Here is a 16091-nt window from a genome sequence, read left to right on the forward strand (position 1 = left end):
TCCAGTCTGAAAAACAACCCTCCACCACCACCCTCTGTCTTCTACCTTTTGAGCCAGTTCTGTATCCAAATGGCTAGTTCTCCCTGTATTCCATGAGTGAAACAAACAGCAGAGAGAGGATTCCAGCTTTTGCAGCAGCAGCAGAGAGTGCTGTATCCAGCAGCTTCAACTCCAAAACCCCATTTTCAACAACTGAAAGCAACACTAAAACCTTGAGTCTGTGTGAGCCTGACTGCACCCACTCATGCTTCTTTTGTGTACTTTTGAAAAACCCCAAAGCAAGTTACTCTGCTTTCAATGGAACAGATACCTCTGCACCAAGTTTATAACACCCCTCTTCAAGAGAAGCAAGACAGGAAAAAAAAATCGATCTTAAAGGCACATTGTCACAATTTCCATCTTTGTTGCTCTCACTGTTGTCTTCCCCACTTCTAATCTCATTGCCATTCTAGTGTGAACCCTCATACATTTGCAAATGCCACATTGAGGATACTGGAATGGCTTTAACTTTTCACAACTTCCCCAAAATCAGTTCCAATGCCTCAAAAATCTAAATCCCTCCCTCCAGTACCGTCTCTTCTGCCAAGCATTTAAGCTTCTCCTATTCCTGATCTTGCTAGCATGTGCAATGAGTTATCCTTTGATTACCACCTTCTGAGGACTAGTTTTTCAATTTTTTTTTCTAGCTCCCAGTATCCTGCTTTCTGTAGTTATGTGTTTGGTAGCAACATTATTTGTGGGGTAAAAAACTACAGTCTTTGGTGTTTCCAGAAAAATTGAAATCTGCGTTTGAAGTTGATTTTTTAATAACTCAATCTGGTAAGATGTATTGTTATAGCAATTTAATGATGTGTTAATTTACTGCCACAACTTTTGCCTTTAAGTGGTAATTGAAATTAAATTCGGCTTTAATCTCATATTTCAAATTGAATTAATCACTGAGCTTTTTTGTAGTTCCTCAGTCTTACTGAAGAAGATCTGAACAAGTTTGAAACACTCACATTAGGAGCGAAGAAAAAGCTGAAGATGCAGCTAGAGCTTGAAAAGTAGGTTTTTAAAACATTCTTGATTTTTTTTTTAAAGACTACTGAAGGACTTGTGTTTGGAATCGTGAACAGTATTCAAAAAAATTATAAATCTGATATATTGACATTGCTGACAATTTGTCAGCATACAAATGATTCCTCTTATATTTGAATTATATTGATGTTTAACTGCTATTTTGGTATTTGTACAAAATATTAATTTAATTTCTTTGTTGTTCTTGGGGATGTGATTGCTGATTTTCTCTTTTAAAGTTGGCTGAAGGCTTTCTTTATTTACATAGCAAAATAATGTTCAAACAAGTGAATGTAAACATTTCTCCAGGAATTCTTCATTTGCTGTTGGAAGAGAAAGTTGCAGTGTCGCATGGCTTTTTTCATAACTATGCATTCCTCTTATTTATTTCTTTATCCAATGAGATCTGCTAATCCTTTGTAAAAATGGTTTGATCAGATGGGACGATTATCTAGCTGTATGCTTTGTGCAGAAAATAGCATCATGTACAATTTTAAAACAGTTGAAGCATAGTGAAGGCAACTAATTTTTAAAATGTAGAGTTTTTTAAGGATTCTTGGTGGAAGGTGGGTTTGTAACAGATTAGCCTCAGTCAGCTGTAAGATAGTGACTTTTCAAATTGTATAATAATTGAGTAACATTAGTTGGTCTGCTGTATTGTAAAATAATTTGAAACAACAACATAAATATAGGAGGCAGAAGTAGGCCCTTTGAACCAGTTCTATCATTCAGTAAAATCGTTGCTAATTGGATTGTGGTTTTAACTCCATACATCTGTCTGCCTCCCATAACCCATGACCCCCTTGCAGATCAAACATATATCTAACTCAGCCATGAATATATTAAATGATTGAACCTCTACTGTTGTCTGGCAAGTGAGTTCCAAAGACCAATGGTTCTCTGTGAGAAGAATTCCTGCTTTTCTTAAATGGGACACCCTTTATTTTTAAATGTAACACCCTATTTCTTGATACCATGTCCTCTTCACATCAACCCTTTTAAATTCTCTCAGAATCGTTAACATGTTTGAGCAAGATCATCTCTCATTCTTCTAAAATCCAGTAAGTATTGGCCCAACCTGCTCAGGGTTTCCTTATAAGACAACACTTCCATCCCAGGAATCTACCTAGTGAATGTTCTGAACTGGCCCCATACAAGTGTAGAGGGCTGACAAGCCTGCAGAACTGGATGGGCCATGTCCTAGAGTCTTGAACAATGTGTGGCACAGGATAGTACATGCATTGGTTATAACTGTCTTAAAACAAAAGTTCCCTTTGATTCTGGAATGGTCCCGGTGAATTAGAAAATAGCAAATGTAGTGCCTTTATTCAACAAAGAAGGGAAGTGGAAACTGTAGGTTAGCCTAACATTTGTCAAAGAAAAGCTGCTACAATTCATTGTTAAACAGACTATTGCTGAGTACTTCAGAAATCACAATTTGATCAGGCAGAGCCAACATGAGAGGAAGTCATGTTTAACTAATCTGTTTTTTTGATGAGGCAACATCCATGTTGGGCAAATGGCAGATGTGATTTATTTGTTTACCAAACAGCTTTTGGATATCCACTTCAAACGTTGCTGCACAAGATAAGAGCACATAATGTAGGAGTTAACATATTAGTGTGAGGTAAGGATCTGTTAGTTAACAGGAAACATTAGGGATAAATGGGTCTTTTCACAGCTGTCACCAATGGGTTGCCAGAGGGATCAGTACTAGGCCCTCCACTATTTACAATCTATGTCAATGATTTCGATGAGGGGACAGATCGGGTGGCAGCTAAATTTATTGATGACACCAATATGCAAATGAAAATAAGTTGTCAAGAGGAGTTGGAGAGTCTGCAAAGGGACATAAAAATGTTAAGTGTGTCAGCAAATCTTTGGCAGACAAAAAATAATGTGGGTAAATGTGAACTTATTCAACTTGGTAGAAGAATGGGAAAACTGTATACTGTTTAATGGAGAGCTTGCAGGTTTTGGTGGTACACAGGGAACTGAGCATCCTAGTATATGAATTAGTTTACAGATACAGCAATTGATTACGAAGACTATTGGGAGGTTGTCATTTACTGATAGGGGGTTGGAATATCATAGTAAGTAAGTTTTCTTCGCAGCAGTGTGTTAGGGAGACTACTGCAGAGTTATGTAGTTTTACTTTCGAAGGTTCACTGAACATATTCCTAGGATGAAAGGGTCTATACAGGTTGGAGTTTAGAAGAATGATATATGATCATTATTGATATATATGTGATCTTCAGGGGACTGGATCAGATGGATACTGAGGGTTGTTTCCTCTAGTGGTAAAGATGAAAACAAGGGGCGTGCTTTAAGGATTAAATACGTTCCTTCTAAAACAGATGTGGAGAGTTTATTTTCTCTTGACTGGTCATTTAAGAGTAGTGAATTCTTAGCCTCAGAAGGTTGTGAAGGCTGAGTTCAATAAATTTTTGATAGACTAGGGAGTTGAGGATTATGGGATACAGACAAAACAAGTGGAGATGAAGCACAAACAGGTCAATCGTGATATTATTAAATGGTGGAACAGGCTGAAAGGATCATATGGTGTATTCTTACTCCTCAGCCTTAACTTCCATCTTTATTTACAGAGGAATCCCACTTGTTGTTCTTCTTCCTGTCCTTCTAAATTGCCAAATAGGTTTTTTTGAGTATTCAGTTTCCCGCTTTGTTCACTTTGCAACTATGGTTTTATAAAATTGATTTTACAATGTAAACCAAAATCATGTTCCAAGAAATTATTCTCCATGAACTATGATTTGCAAAAATAAAGTCTCTTCCCCTCTATTATCTTAATGTAGAATCTTTATTCCCTGTTTAGGGAATAAACATTGTAGACATAGGACTTAATCCCCTAATTTTTACAAAGCGATAAAGACTGAGTGTTGTCTTTGTTCCTAATTTGTGAGAAACATTTGTGATTATGTGGGAAGGTATTATTTTATTTTTCATTGGACTTTTGAATATCTTGAAGGAAGTATTAATTGTGTAGTGTGTAATCTATGCAAAACTTATTTTTTAATGAGTACCATATTACTTTGTTGGTTGTCATGTTGGTTTTTTGCATTAGTAAGTATCTTCGTACAGTATATGCAGAGGGTCACAATAATTTGGAGACTCCAGAGTACTATAGCCTTTAGAATATATTAAGTCTGAAATCATGACATATTGCTAAAGCTACAAGTATACTATCTAACCTCTCAAACAATAGTGGAGGGTCTCCCTAAAGTTGCAAAAGATTAAAAAATAGACTTTGTTTTAAACATCATATTTAAGTAATCCAGGTCAGAAAATAAACAAAGCCATATGAAGTACACAGTTCAAATTATAATTGATTTTATAATTTGAAAGTGTTCCGTATTGTAAAAGTAAGAGTAGCAAGCTAGTACTGCACAGGATTTTAAAGTCTGTGCTGTGTAATCAAAAACTGTATTACAACCATCCTGCACTACATACTCCAAATTCTTTGTGGTCGTGCTGTCCCCAGAATAACAAATTAAAAATGTGGAGTTATTGTGATTGCAGTAACATGATGGTTCGTGCAACCTTCTGCTGCACTGTGAATTAGCAGGCACGAGATTCAGGGGTACATTTTTCTGCATTGCGACCCTGAGCTCATTTATTTTGAGAGAATTCCAGTAGATATTGCATTGAGAAAAGAGTGAATTATTCTAGTCTGAAGTTTACTATAAGCAGTTACAGTCCAGCCAATCTGAAGTGTTTTTAATGTTAACAGCGTCAACTCCATACCTAACTGGTGTAGAGCCCGTCACGGTACTTTCATTTCTGGGGATCAAACATTCAGATGGCAAAAAAACTACACATGCAAATACTTGAGCACTTGCTTTTAAATCATGATTTGTGACTTTGGCACGCTATTAGCTTGGTGACAACAGAGCAGGGATGCTCCTTTTTGGAATGAACCTGCAAGGTCGAGTCTTGCATTCTGCTGAAGTTAATGATAGGATATGGTTAACATTTTTTGCCTTTTTTTTAGCTGTACTTTGCCAGATTGAAAGCCTGACTGCCTGATTGTTGGAACACAGACTTTTAGCACTAGGCTGCTCTCGGGGAGCAGAGAGAAGGGAGAAAGGTTTTGGAGGGTCATTAGGCTGGAGGAGGTGCAGTGATGAAATTACCTCACAAAGGAAACGTTTAGATACCTTTTGCAGAAAAGAATAGAATGACTGGGGACTGAATAGGGTGATGACATTCCAAGGGTTGGTAAAAGGGAGAGATCAGAAGGGCACGGAAGGTGAGGGTTTGGTCAGAAATTATTTGATTGCAGGGCATTGTAAACAGGGAAAATAGATCCAGTAAATGAATGGAAATACACTTGCTTACTATATTCAACAATCTTCCTCTCTCTTTAGCTGACCGGTTTCCTGACAGAAAACCTGACCACCCAGAGTTAAGTTTAAAATGATGGTTAATTCTGATGCACTGGTTATAATATTGAAATGACCAAACTGCTTTCTGAGAAGATTTTGGAAACCCACCTCTATCTCCATCAAATTTGTTTCCACACTTTCTTTCCAAGACACCAGACTCAAACCTACAAGTTCTTGAGGTTAAAATTCCCCTTTTGTTATTAGTGGCCATATCTTCTACAACACATGGGTCTGTTTGTACCAGTCAACAGATATAAAACTACTACTTCTTTCTGTACCTCTAGCACAGCCAGTAATTTTACATTGTCCAAGGAGAAATGTGCCTCTGAGTTAGGCTGTGGAAATAACATCTTTTGGTGAAACTTAATCTTTGCAGCAGTGACAGTACTGCTTCATTTACTCGCTTTTGCTGTTGAATTCTTGGCTGATATTGGTGGGAATACGGTAAACATAATCAGAGAATAATTGCTTATTCTAACTCTTCAGCTTGGCAAAGGTGCATGATAAAAGCACATGGTTAAAAAAAATACAAATGTCTCAATAAATGCAGACAAGAAGTTGCATATGATTCTGTAACTTTAAATTCAATTAAATTGGAAATTTTGAACTTTCTGGTCGTCATGATTTTTCCAGTTTAAGTTGCATATGATTCTGTAACTTTAAATTCAATTAAATTGGAAATTTTGAACTTTCTGGTCGTCATGATTTTTCCAGTTTCGAAGTTTAACTTTTTTGTTTTTCAGGGAGAAGTCTGAGAAAAGAAATATCAATAGTACGGGTCAGTCACCTGTTTCCAGTGCTGGTATTGCACGGGTCACACCAACAAGTCATTTTGGTCCCATTCACTCGATCCGCTGTATTCCTAATGCAGGTACTTTTTGAAAAGTTCAAACCAATTATTTGCTCGATCTATAATCACTGAACAAAAAATAAAGTTTTGACAATAAATTTGTCTCCTGCCTTCACTGCTCTGCATTTCTTCAGGTTCCTAAATGCTTGTGAGTTCAGTGTGATCCGGAGGAGAATAAACAGGGCTTGGTGACAGAGCTGGAAATTGGCATTTATTGGTTGAAGTAGTGGGTGGCCTTCACCTAATTTGTGCAATTCCTTCGACTGCAAAATCTGTCGTATTTTCTTTGGGGATAGTGCTGACAGGGGAGAACTTTGGGTCTCCCAGTGAACATCAAGAACTGGTATTAGGCCTCTCTAATGTCCAAATTAGGAGCAGAATATCTGTTGAGAAATCAGTTGGCAGTGAACAGGACAGTTTTGGGATTTGAGCCTTGATCAGTGTTGCAGGTCTACCTGAAATAAGTATATGGATTTCACTTCAGTACGAAAGGCTATCATAAAAGCTGTAATGTAGTAATGTAATGTTTAGTGCTAGCATCCATCGATGAAATCCAGAAGTCATTTGAAATCCTGTTATTTGCTATATATCCTTCGTCTATGAATTTAAGAAATTTCTAATTTAATGTTCCTTGTCCACAGTTAAAAGTCGCACAACACCAGGTTAAAGTCGAGCAGGTTTATTTAGAAGCACGAGCTTTTGGAGCACTGCTCCTTCGTCAGGTAGTTAGGACACACAATTTATACTATAAGATCAAAGTTCAGGCAACTGATATGAAGTATTGAACATACCAAGATGGCTGTTAAGTCTTTAAACAGTTAGATTGAGGTTACAGGTTTCAGTTCATTAATATGTAAATCCCAAAACTTCTTTCAAGTTATATTCCTGAGATAATTCCCTCTTCCCTACCTCTCCCTCTTCCTCCCCACTGTCTCCTTCCCCCCCGCCTCTCTCTCATGTACCCCACACTCTCTACCTTCCCTGCTTCCACCGTCCCCATCACCACACCACCCCTCCCACCCGCGCTCTCCCCCCTCCTTTCCTCCTCTCCTTTCCTTTGACCCCTCTCCTTTGCCCCCCTCTGCTTCCCTTTCCTTTCTCCCCCCACTCTTTTCCCCCTCTCCTTCCCCCCTCCTTGCCTCCGATTCCCTCCCAATTCTACCCCCCTCCTTCCCCCCTCATCCCTCCCTCCCCCCCCCTCCTCCCCCCCCCCCCCCCTCCTCCCGCCCCCTCCTTCCCCCCCTCCTTCCCCCCCCTCCTTCCCCCCCTCCTTCACCCCCCTCCTTCACCCCCCTCCTTCACCCCCCTCCTTCACCCCCCTCCTTCACCCCCCTCCTTCACCCCCCTCCTTCCACCCCCCTCCTTCACCCCCCTCCTTCACCCCCCTCCTTCACCCCCCTCCTTCACCCCCTCCTTCACCCCCTCCTTCACCCCCCTCCTTCACCCCCTCCTTCACCCCCCTCCTTCCCCCCCCCTCCTTCCCCCCCCCTCCCCCCCCTCCTTCCCCCCCCCATCCCTTCCCCCCCTCCTTCCCCCCCTCCTTCCCCCCCTCCTTCCCCCCCCTCCTTCCCCCCCCCCTCCTTCCCCCCCCCTCCTCCCCCCCCCCCTCCTTCCCCCCCCCCTCCTTCCCCCCCCTCCTTCCCCCCCCTCTTCCCCCCCCCTTCCCCCCCCCCTCCTTCCCCCCCCCTCCTTCCCCCCCTTCCCCCCCCTCCTTCCCCCCCCTCCTTCCCCCCCCTCCTTCCCCCCCCTTCCTTCTCCCCCCTCCTTCCCCCCCTCCTTCCCCCCCCCCTCCTTCCCCCCCCTCCTTCCCCCCCCTCCTTCCCCCCCCTCCTTCCCCCCCTCCTTCCCCCCCCTCCTTCCCCCCCCCCTCCTTCCCCCCCCTCCTTCCCCCCCCTCCTTCCCCCCCCTCCTTTCCCCCCCCTTCTTCCCCCCCTCCTTCCCCCCCTCCTTCCCCCCCCCCTCCTTCCCCCCCCCCTCCTTCCCCCCCCCCTCCTTCCCCCCCCCCTCCTTCCCCCCCCCCCTCCTTCCTTCCCCCCTCCTTCCCCCCCCCCTCCTCCCCTCCCCTCCTCCTCCCCCCCTCCTCCCCCCCCTCCTCCCCCCCTCCTCCCCCCCCCCTCCTCCCTCCCCTCCTCCCCCCCCTCCTCCCCCTACTCCCCCCCTCCTTCCCCCCCTCCTTCCCCCCCCCTCCTTCACCCTCCTCCTTCACCTCCTCCTTCACCCTCCTCCTTCACCCTCCTCCTTCACCCTCCTCCTTCACCCTCCTCCTCCACCCCCCTCCTTCACCCCCCTCCTTCACCCCCCTCCTTCACCCCCCTCCTTCACCCCCCTCCTTCACCCCCCTCCGTCCCCCCCCTCCGTCCCCCCCCTCCTTCCCCCCTCCTTCCCCCCCTCCTTCCCCCCCCCCTCCTTCCCCCCCCTCCTTCCCCCCCCTCTTCCCCCCCCTCCTTCCACCCTCCCTCCTTCCCCCCCACCTCCTTCCCCCCCCTCCTTCCCCCCCCTCCTTCCCCCCCCTCCTTCCCCCCCCCTCCTTCCCCCCCCCCTCCTTCCCCCCCCCCTCCTTCCCCCCCTCCTTCCCCCCCCCTCCTTCCCACCCCCCTCCTTCCCACCCCCCTCCTTCCCCCCCCCTCCTTCCCCCCCCCTTCCCCCCCCTCCTTCCCCCCCTCCTCCCCCCTCCTTCCCCCCCTCCTTTCCCCCCCCTCCTTCCCCCCCCCTCCTTCCCCCCCCTCCTTTCCCCCCCTCCTTCCCCCCCCTCCTTCCCCCCCTCCCCTTCCCCCCCCTTCCCCCCCTCCTTCCCCCCCCCTCCTTCCCCCCTCCTTCCCCCCTCCTTCCCCCCCTCCCTTCCCCCCCTCCTACCCCCCTCCTACCCCCCTCTTTCCCCCCCCTCTTTCCCCCCCCTCTTTCCCCCCCCTCTTTCCCCCCCCTCTTTCCCCCCCTCTTTCCCCCCCCTCTTCCCCCCCCTCTTTCCCCCCCTCTTTCCCCCCCCTCTTCCCCCCCTCTTTCCCCCCCTCTTCCCCCCCTCTTTCCCCCCCTCTTCCCCCTCTTTCCCCCCCCTCTTTCCCCCCCCTCTTCCCCCCCCCCTCCTTCCCCCCCCCTCCTTCCCCCCCCTCCCCCCCCCCTCCTTCCCCCCCTCCTTCCCCCCCTCCTTCCCCCCCCTCCTTCCCCCCCCCTCCTTCCCCCCCCTCCTTCCCCCCCTCCTTCCCCCCTCCTTCCCCCCCCCTCCTTCCCCCCCTCCTTCCCCCCCCTCCTTCCCCCCCTCCTTCCCCCCCCTCCTTCCCCCCCCTCCTTCCCCCCCTCCTTCCCCCCCCTCCTTCCCCCCCCTCCTTCCCCCCCCTCCTTCCCCCCCCTCCTTCCCCCCCCTCCTTCCCCCCCCTCCTTCCCCCCCCTCCTTCCCCCCCTCCTTCCCCCCCCTCCTTCCCCCCCCTCCCTTCCCCCCTCCTTCCCCCCCTCCTTCCCCCCCTCCTTCCCCCCCCTCCTTCTTCCCCCCCCTCCTTCTTCCCCCACCTTCCCCCCCCCTCCCCCCCCCCCCTCCCTTCCACCCCCTCCTTCCCCCCCCCTCCTTCGCCCCACTCCTTCGCCCCACTCCTTCGACGCACTCCCCCCCCCTCCCCCCTCTCCTTCTCCCCCCTCTCCTTCTCCCCCCTCCTTCCCCCCCCTCTCCTTCCCCCCCTCTCCTTCCCCCCCTCTCCTTCCCCCCCTCTCCTTCCCCCCTCTCCTTCCCCCCCCTCTCCTTCCCCCCCCCTCCTTTCCCCCCCTCTCCTTTCCCCCCCTCTCCTTTCCCCCCCTCTCCTTTCCCCCCTCTCCTTTCCCCCCCTCTCCTTTCCCCCCTCTCCTTTCCCCCCCTCTCCTTTCCCCCCTCTCCTTTTACCCCCTCTCCTTTCCCCCCCTCTCCTTTCCCCCCCTCTCCTTTCCCCCCCTCTCCTTTCCCCCCCTCTCCTTTTCCCCCCTCCCTCCTTTCCCCCCTCCCTCCTTTCCCCCCTCCTCCTTTCCCCCCTCCCTCCTTTCCCCCCTCCCTCCTTTCCCCCCTCCTCCTTTCCCCCCTCCTCCTTTCCCAACCCCCTCCTTTCCCAACCCCCTCCTTTCCCAACCCCCTCCTTTCCCAACCCCCTCCTTTCCCAACCCCCTCCTTTCCCACCCCTCTCCTTTCCCACCCCTCTCCTTTCCCACCCCTCTCCTTTCCCACCCCTCTCCTTTCCCACCCCTCTCCTTTCCCACCCCTCTCCTTTCCCACCCCTCTCCTTTCCCACCCCTCTCCTTTCCCACCCCTCTCCTTTCCCACCCCTCTCCTTTCCCACCCCTCTCCTTTCCCACCCCTCTCCTTTCCCACCCCTCTCCTTTCCCACCCCTCTTCCTTTCCCCCCCTCCTCCTTCCCCCCCTCCTCCTTCCCCCCCTCCTCCTTTTCCCCCCTCCTCCTTTTCCCCCCTTCCTCCTTTTTCCCCCCTTCCTCCTTTTTCCCCCCCTTCCTCCTTTTTCTCCCCCTTCCTCCTTTTCCCCCCCTTCCTCCTTTTTCCCCCCCTTCCTCCTTTTTCCCCCCCTTCCTCCTTTTTCCCCCCCTTCCTCCTTTTTCCCCCCTTCCTCCTTTTTCCCCCCCTTCCTCCTTTTTTCCCCCCCTTCCTCCTTTTTCCCCCCCTTCCTCCTTTTTCCCCCCCTTCCTCCTTTTTCCCCCCCTTCCTCCTTTTTCCCCCCCTTCCTCCTTTTTCCCCCCCTTCCTCCTTTTTCCCCCCCTTCCTCCTTTTTCCCCCCCTTCCTCCTTTTTCCCCCCCTTCCTCCTTCCCCCCCCTCCTTCCCCCCCTTCCTCCTTTTCCCCCCTTCCTCCTTTTCCCCCCTCTTCCTCCTCCTCCTCCCCCTCCTTTCACCCCTCTCCTTTCGCCCCCCCCTCCTTTTGCCCCCCCTTCCCCCCGCCTCTCCTTCCCACCCCCCTTTTCTGCATAATGATAAAATCAAATAACTCTGTTATTTGCGCATATCATTTTCATTTTGACAATTGCTAATTTAGCATATAATATAAACAGATTTTTAAACTATCTCTATTTAACGAAAATATATTGTGTATTTTTTCTCTGATTTTACAGTTGAATAATTCAGTAAAATAAAACAGTATCTTGATTTCCTGTTGATATGTTTTTAACTTCAAAACTCTGAAGTATTTGATGACTCAGTGTTTTCTGTTTCTTCACAGAACTCCGAGTGGACATAGAACAGCACAGTCGTATGGGAATTAAAGATAGTGGATCTTCCTCTGACTATTCCAGCTCACCATCAAGTCCAATAGGAATCCAGGGAAGGGAGGAGAGTTCAGATAGTGCAGATGAAAATGACAGACGTAAGTTTTGACAATTTGATGAGGGCATAAAGTGTTAGCAGTTTTAAATGACAAACATGGTTTTCTAGAACTTGAGAAAGGGAAAAATGATTGCTTCACCTAGATTTATGACTGATATTATTTTATTCTGTATTTTCATTTTAATTCAACAAGTAGTGTTAGATCACAAAGTATGGAAAATTGCCATTTCATAGTTAATGTCTATTATCCTGTGTGTTGTATGTTGATGATTAAACAGTCAACTTCTTAGAAATTTTTCGGTAATTTTTAATTTGTGGTTAATATGAAATGTATTATTGTATTTTAGCAAAGTCATACTACTTTTTTTCTGAAAGCCATTGCCTTTATTTATGGATGGAAGGTTCTTCATTCACAAAAATGTTGTTTCTTTTACATTGACGTATTCATGAAATGTAAAAAAACGCACAGATGTAAACATAATCTTGAGCACTAGCCAAAATATTTAGTGAACTTGATTTCTGTAAACTCAGCTGTGGTAACAAATCTCAGCTAGGCAAGCAGGAGGCATGCTATTGCTAACATCAGTGCTATGGGGAAGAGAGGAAAAAATCCACTAAACCTCCAGCATATAATTCCATTTTCTGTAGATATGAAGTTATCTGGGATTGTATTCCACTGTTACGTGGCTTCCCAACATTCACACTGTAGACTTCTAAATTAAGTGGCTAAACTGGACCTGGTCCTATGGAACACCAGGAGGAATAAAAACGTGAGGGATAATGAAAACTGGAAGCAAATATTGAAATGTATAAAAGGCACTTTCACCAACTCTATTTTTTTTACCAATTTTATGATCTGAATTATTAACTTATGTTATGGCATTCTATGCTCATCTTTATCAATATGGGTCATAACATTATTGCTATTGAAAGCAAATTTTAACAAAAAAAACTATTTTAGTTTGCAAAGATATTGATTTTTTTTTTTCCTTTCCTTGTCCAATTGGTCATGTGAAGACTCAAAAATAGTTTGTAATTTTATATAAATCATGTCAGAAGAGCTTTTCATGGACAAAATCATAAAAAGAACAAAGCTTAAACAATTAGAGGATTCCTACTTAGGAATTCATTGACATCTTCATCTGTCAGTCTGTTCCTCTATTGTAAAGTATGTACTAATGCACATTTAAAATGTTTTAGAAATTCTAATATTTCTAGATCGATGATGTTTGACCTGATTATGGCATTACATCATGTAGAATGCTTGAATTCTTTTGAGTTAGATCAATTAAGGTGAGAATGGGGCATGCTTATAGCTTTTGTTTTCCTCAACTAGAGAGGTTTAATCAAAAGGAGTTTCAATTCTTAGAAATATTTTAGATATACGCATTTCATAGTATGTTTGGCAAAGTTTTTTGCTGTATGTAACCCAAGATGGTACAAACCACAGCTACAGTGAACTACTAGTGTTAAAAGGGGTCAATGTTTAGCCTGTAACAGTGGTGGCAGTTAAGGAGCTGATCTCCCTTGGCCAGGGAATACACCACCCCGTACCCATTTGTCCAGCCCTGTTAGAATTTTACAAGCTTCAATGAGATCCCCTCTCATTCTCCTAAACTTTCTTGCAAGAACAAGAAAATGACAGAGCAATTAAACAACCAGAACAGAAAAGGACAATAGAGCACAGGAACAGGCCTTCCAGCACTCCATTCCGCTATCACATTTTATCCTTCCATACTAACACTATCTTCACTTAAAGTAGCTGTATTCCCCTATCTCCTTCCTATTCTTGTATTCATCCAGGTGCTTCTTGAATACTGCTATTGTGTCTGCTTCTACCACCTTCTCTGGCAGTGCCTGACAGTTCCAGGCACTCACCAGACTCTGTGTGGAAAAACTTGCCCTGTACTTTCTTTTAATCATTCCTCCTTCACCTTGAAACTGTGTCCCCTAATAATTGACCCCTCCACCCTAGGGAAAAAGTCTCATACTTTCCACTCTAACCATGCCATTCACAATTTTGGAATATTATGTACAGTTCTGGTCACTACACTACTAAAAGGATGTGGATGCTTTGGAGATGGTACAGAAAAGGTTTACCAGAATTTGCCTGGTATGGGGGATTTTAGCTATAAAAGAAGGGTTTGTTTTCACTGGAACGCAGGAGGCTCGGGCAACCTGAGAAGTTTATAAGATTGTGAATGGCCTAACATTAGACTAGATTCCCTACAGCGTGGAAACAGGCCCTTCGGCCCAACAAGTCCACACCGACCCTCTGAAGAGTAACCCACCCAAACCCATTTCGCTCTGACTAATGCACCTAACACTATGGGCAATTTAGAATGGCCAATTCACCTGACTTGCACATCTTTGAACTGTGGGAGGAAACCGGAGCACCTGGGGGAAACCCACGCAGACACTGGGAGAATGTGCAAACTCCACACAGACAGTCACCCGAGGTTGGAATTGAATCTGGGTCCCTGGTGCTGTGAGGCAGCAGTGCTAACCACTGAGCCACCATGCCAGACTATACTGAAGCTGCAGCATAAGTTGTCTATCCTTATACTCAGTGCCCCTTCCAATAAAGGCAAGCATGCCATAGACCTCTTTTACTACCTTCTCTATCTGCACTGCCACCTTCAGTGATCCATGGACCTGCATACCCAGATCCCTCTGCATATCAGTACTCTATTATTTTCACCTGTACTTGATCTTACCAAATGCATCACCTCACATTTAGCCGGATTAAACTCCATCTGACATTTTTCTACCCATGCTTCCAACTACTGTCTATCTTGCTGTATCCTTTGACAAACCTGTTCACTTTCCACAACTCCACCAATCTTTGTGTCATCTGCAAACTTACTAATTAGACAATCCATGTTTTCCTCCAAATCATTGATGCAGACCACGAGTAGCAGGGGTCCCAGCACTGATCCCTGTGGAACACCACTAGTCACAACACTCCATTCCGAAAAGCATCCTTCCATCTCCCGTGACTAAGCAAGTTCTGTATCCATCTTGCCAGCTCATCCCGATATCATGTGTACCAGTCTGCCATGACGGACCTTGTCAGATGCTTTACTGAAGTCCATGTAGACAACATCAACCACTTTTCCCTCATCAATCATCTTCTTCACCTCCTTAAATGTCAGACATGACTTTCTCCACACAAATCCATGCTGTGTATCACTAAGTCCATTTGCTTCTAGATGTATATAGATCTGGTCCCTGAGAATCTTTTCCAATAATTTCTTTACCACCGATATGAGACTCACAGGCCTGTAATTTCTTGGATTATCCCTGCTACCTTCTTAAACAATGGCTATTCACTTTAGTTCTCTCTTCGTAGAAGTCACAACTAATTTTCCAGAAATGCGACAGAAGCAAGGAGGAAGCAAAAGGAATTATTAGTTTTGAAAGAAGTGCTGGAGAAGTTATTAGTTCCTTGTCTCTTTCACTCTGGTAGCTACACTGTATGGATTAGTGCCACATTTTGTTTGATACTGCTACTCTGTGTTTCCCCAGTTTGAATGTCTGTATAAATGCACATTATTAATGTGGTCATCAACTAGTGGCTGCAATAATTGGTTTCTATTCATTTTGACCAATTTCCTTCGATTCCAGCTTCCGGGCTGAGTTTTTCTTTGAGCTTTATTGGCCTTGGCATTGCTTACACTTGGAGTCATTCTCCATCAACTCTTACCTTAAATTCAAGGGTGATTACGTCATCTCTCCTTTGTCACCAATGCTCAGAATATTTTCTCATCAAGCTGTTTAGGGATGTTATTAGACACCTCTGGAGTACGTGGGACAAGAACCCAGGCTTCCTGGTTCAGAAGTAGGGACGGTACTACTGTATTACAAGAACCCCTACCACCAACTGCTATATCCATTTCTGGATAAAGCCTTAAAAAAGAGCCAAATAGTTAAGGTAGAACTCAAATTAAGTGTTAGTCTACAGGTTATTGGTTACTAGATGTTACAGTGCCTTTCCATCACTTAATTAATCATGGGGAGGTTGGGGGGAGTCTTGATGGCGATTATTTGATGGGTTAAATTTATCTTGTTCTTTATAGATGAGACTTCTCAGGTCAATTTTTATTTAGTTATGGTAGTGACTACTTCTAGTTAGGCAGTTATCACTACAGCCTGAACGCTCTCAAGCTGGTGCCCATCACTGTATTTACCTCCTTTTTGGTGTCAGATGCAATGTACTTAATTGGCTGGCCACTGGAATCTATGATCTGGGAATGTTGCGAAGAGGCCAAATGGGATTATCTGCTTGTTATATTGGCTCGAGAAGCTTACATACATTTCAGACATGTCTCTTTTATGCTTCTGATGGGCTCTGCTATTGTTAAACATGTGATGTTGTGGAACTGAGTCCAGTCAGTTTTGCCTGATAATCCACTGCCATTCTCAACTGGGTGTGGTTAACTGGAGAGTCTTGCTGCAATTAAAATATTAAACGTTACATTTCTTCTTACCAAAG

General features: G+C 45.8%; 1 protein-coding gene across 1 annotated transcript in view; it reads left to right on the top strand.

The window, feature by feature from the left end:
* zcchc14 (zinc finger, CCHC domain containing 14) overlaps positions 1-16091 on the top strand; it is a 126961-nt gene that overhangs the window by 78692 nt on the left and 32178 nt on the right. The window contains exons 9-11 of the mRNA XM_043706822.2: positions 955-1046; positions 6209-6336; positions 11493-11636. Coding sequence (XP_043562757.2) covers positions 955-1046; positions 6209-6336; positions 11493-11636 — 364 coding nt within the window. The remainder of the gene's footprint in view (positions 1-954; positions 1047-6208; positions 6337-11492; positions 11637-16091) is intronic.

Source organism: Chiloscyllium plagiosum, unplaced genomic scaffold, assembly GCF_037043375.1.
Source record: "Chiloscyllium plagiosum isolate Xiang-an unplaced genomic scaffold, Cpla_swu_hap1 HiC_scaffold_17, whole genome shotgun sequence".
Classification (NCBI taxonomy): domain Eukaryota; kingdom Metazoa; phylum Chordata; class Chondrichthyes; order Orectolobiformes; family Hemiscylliidae; genus Chiloscyllium; species Chiloscyllium plagiosum.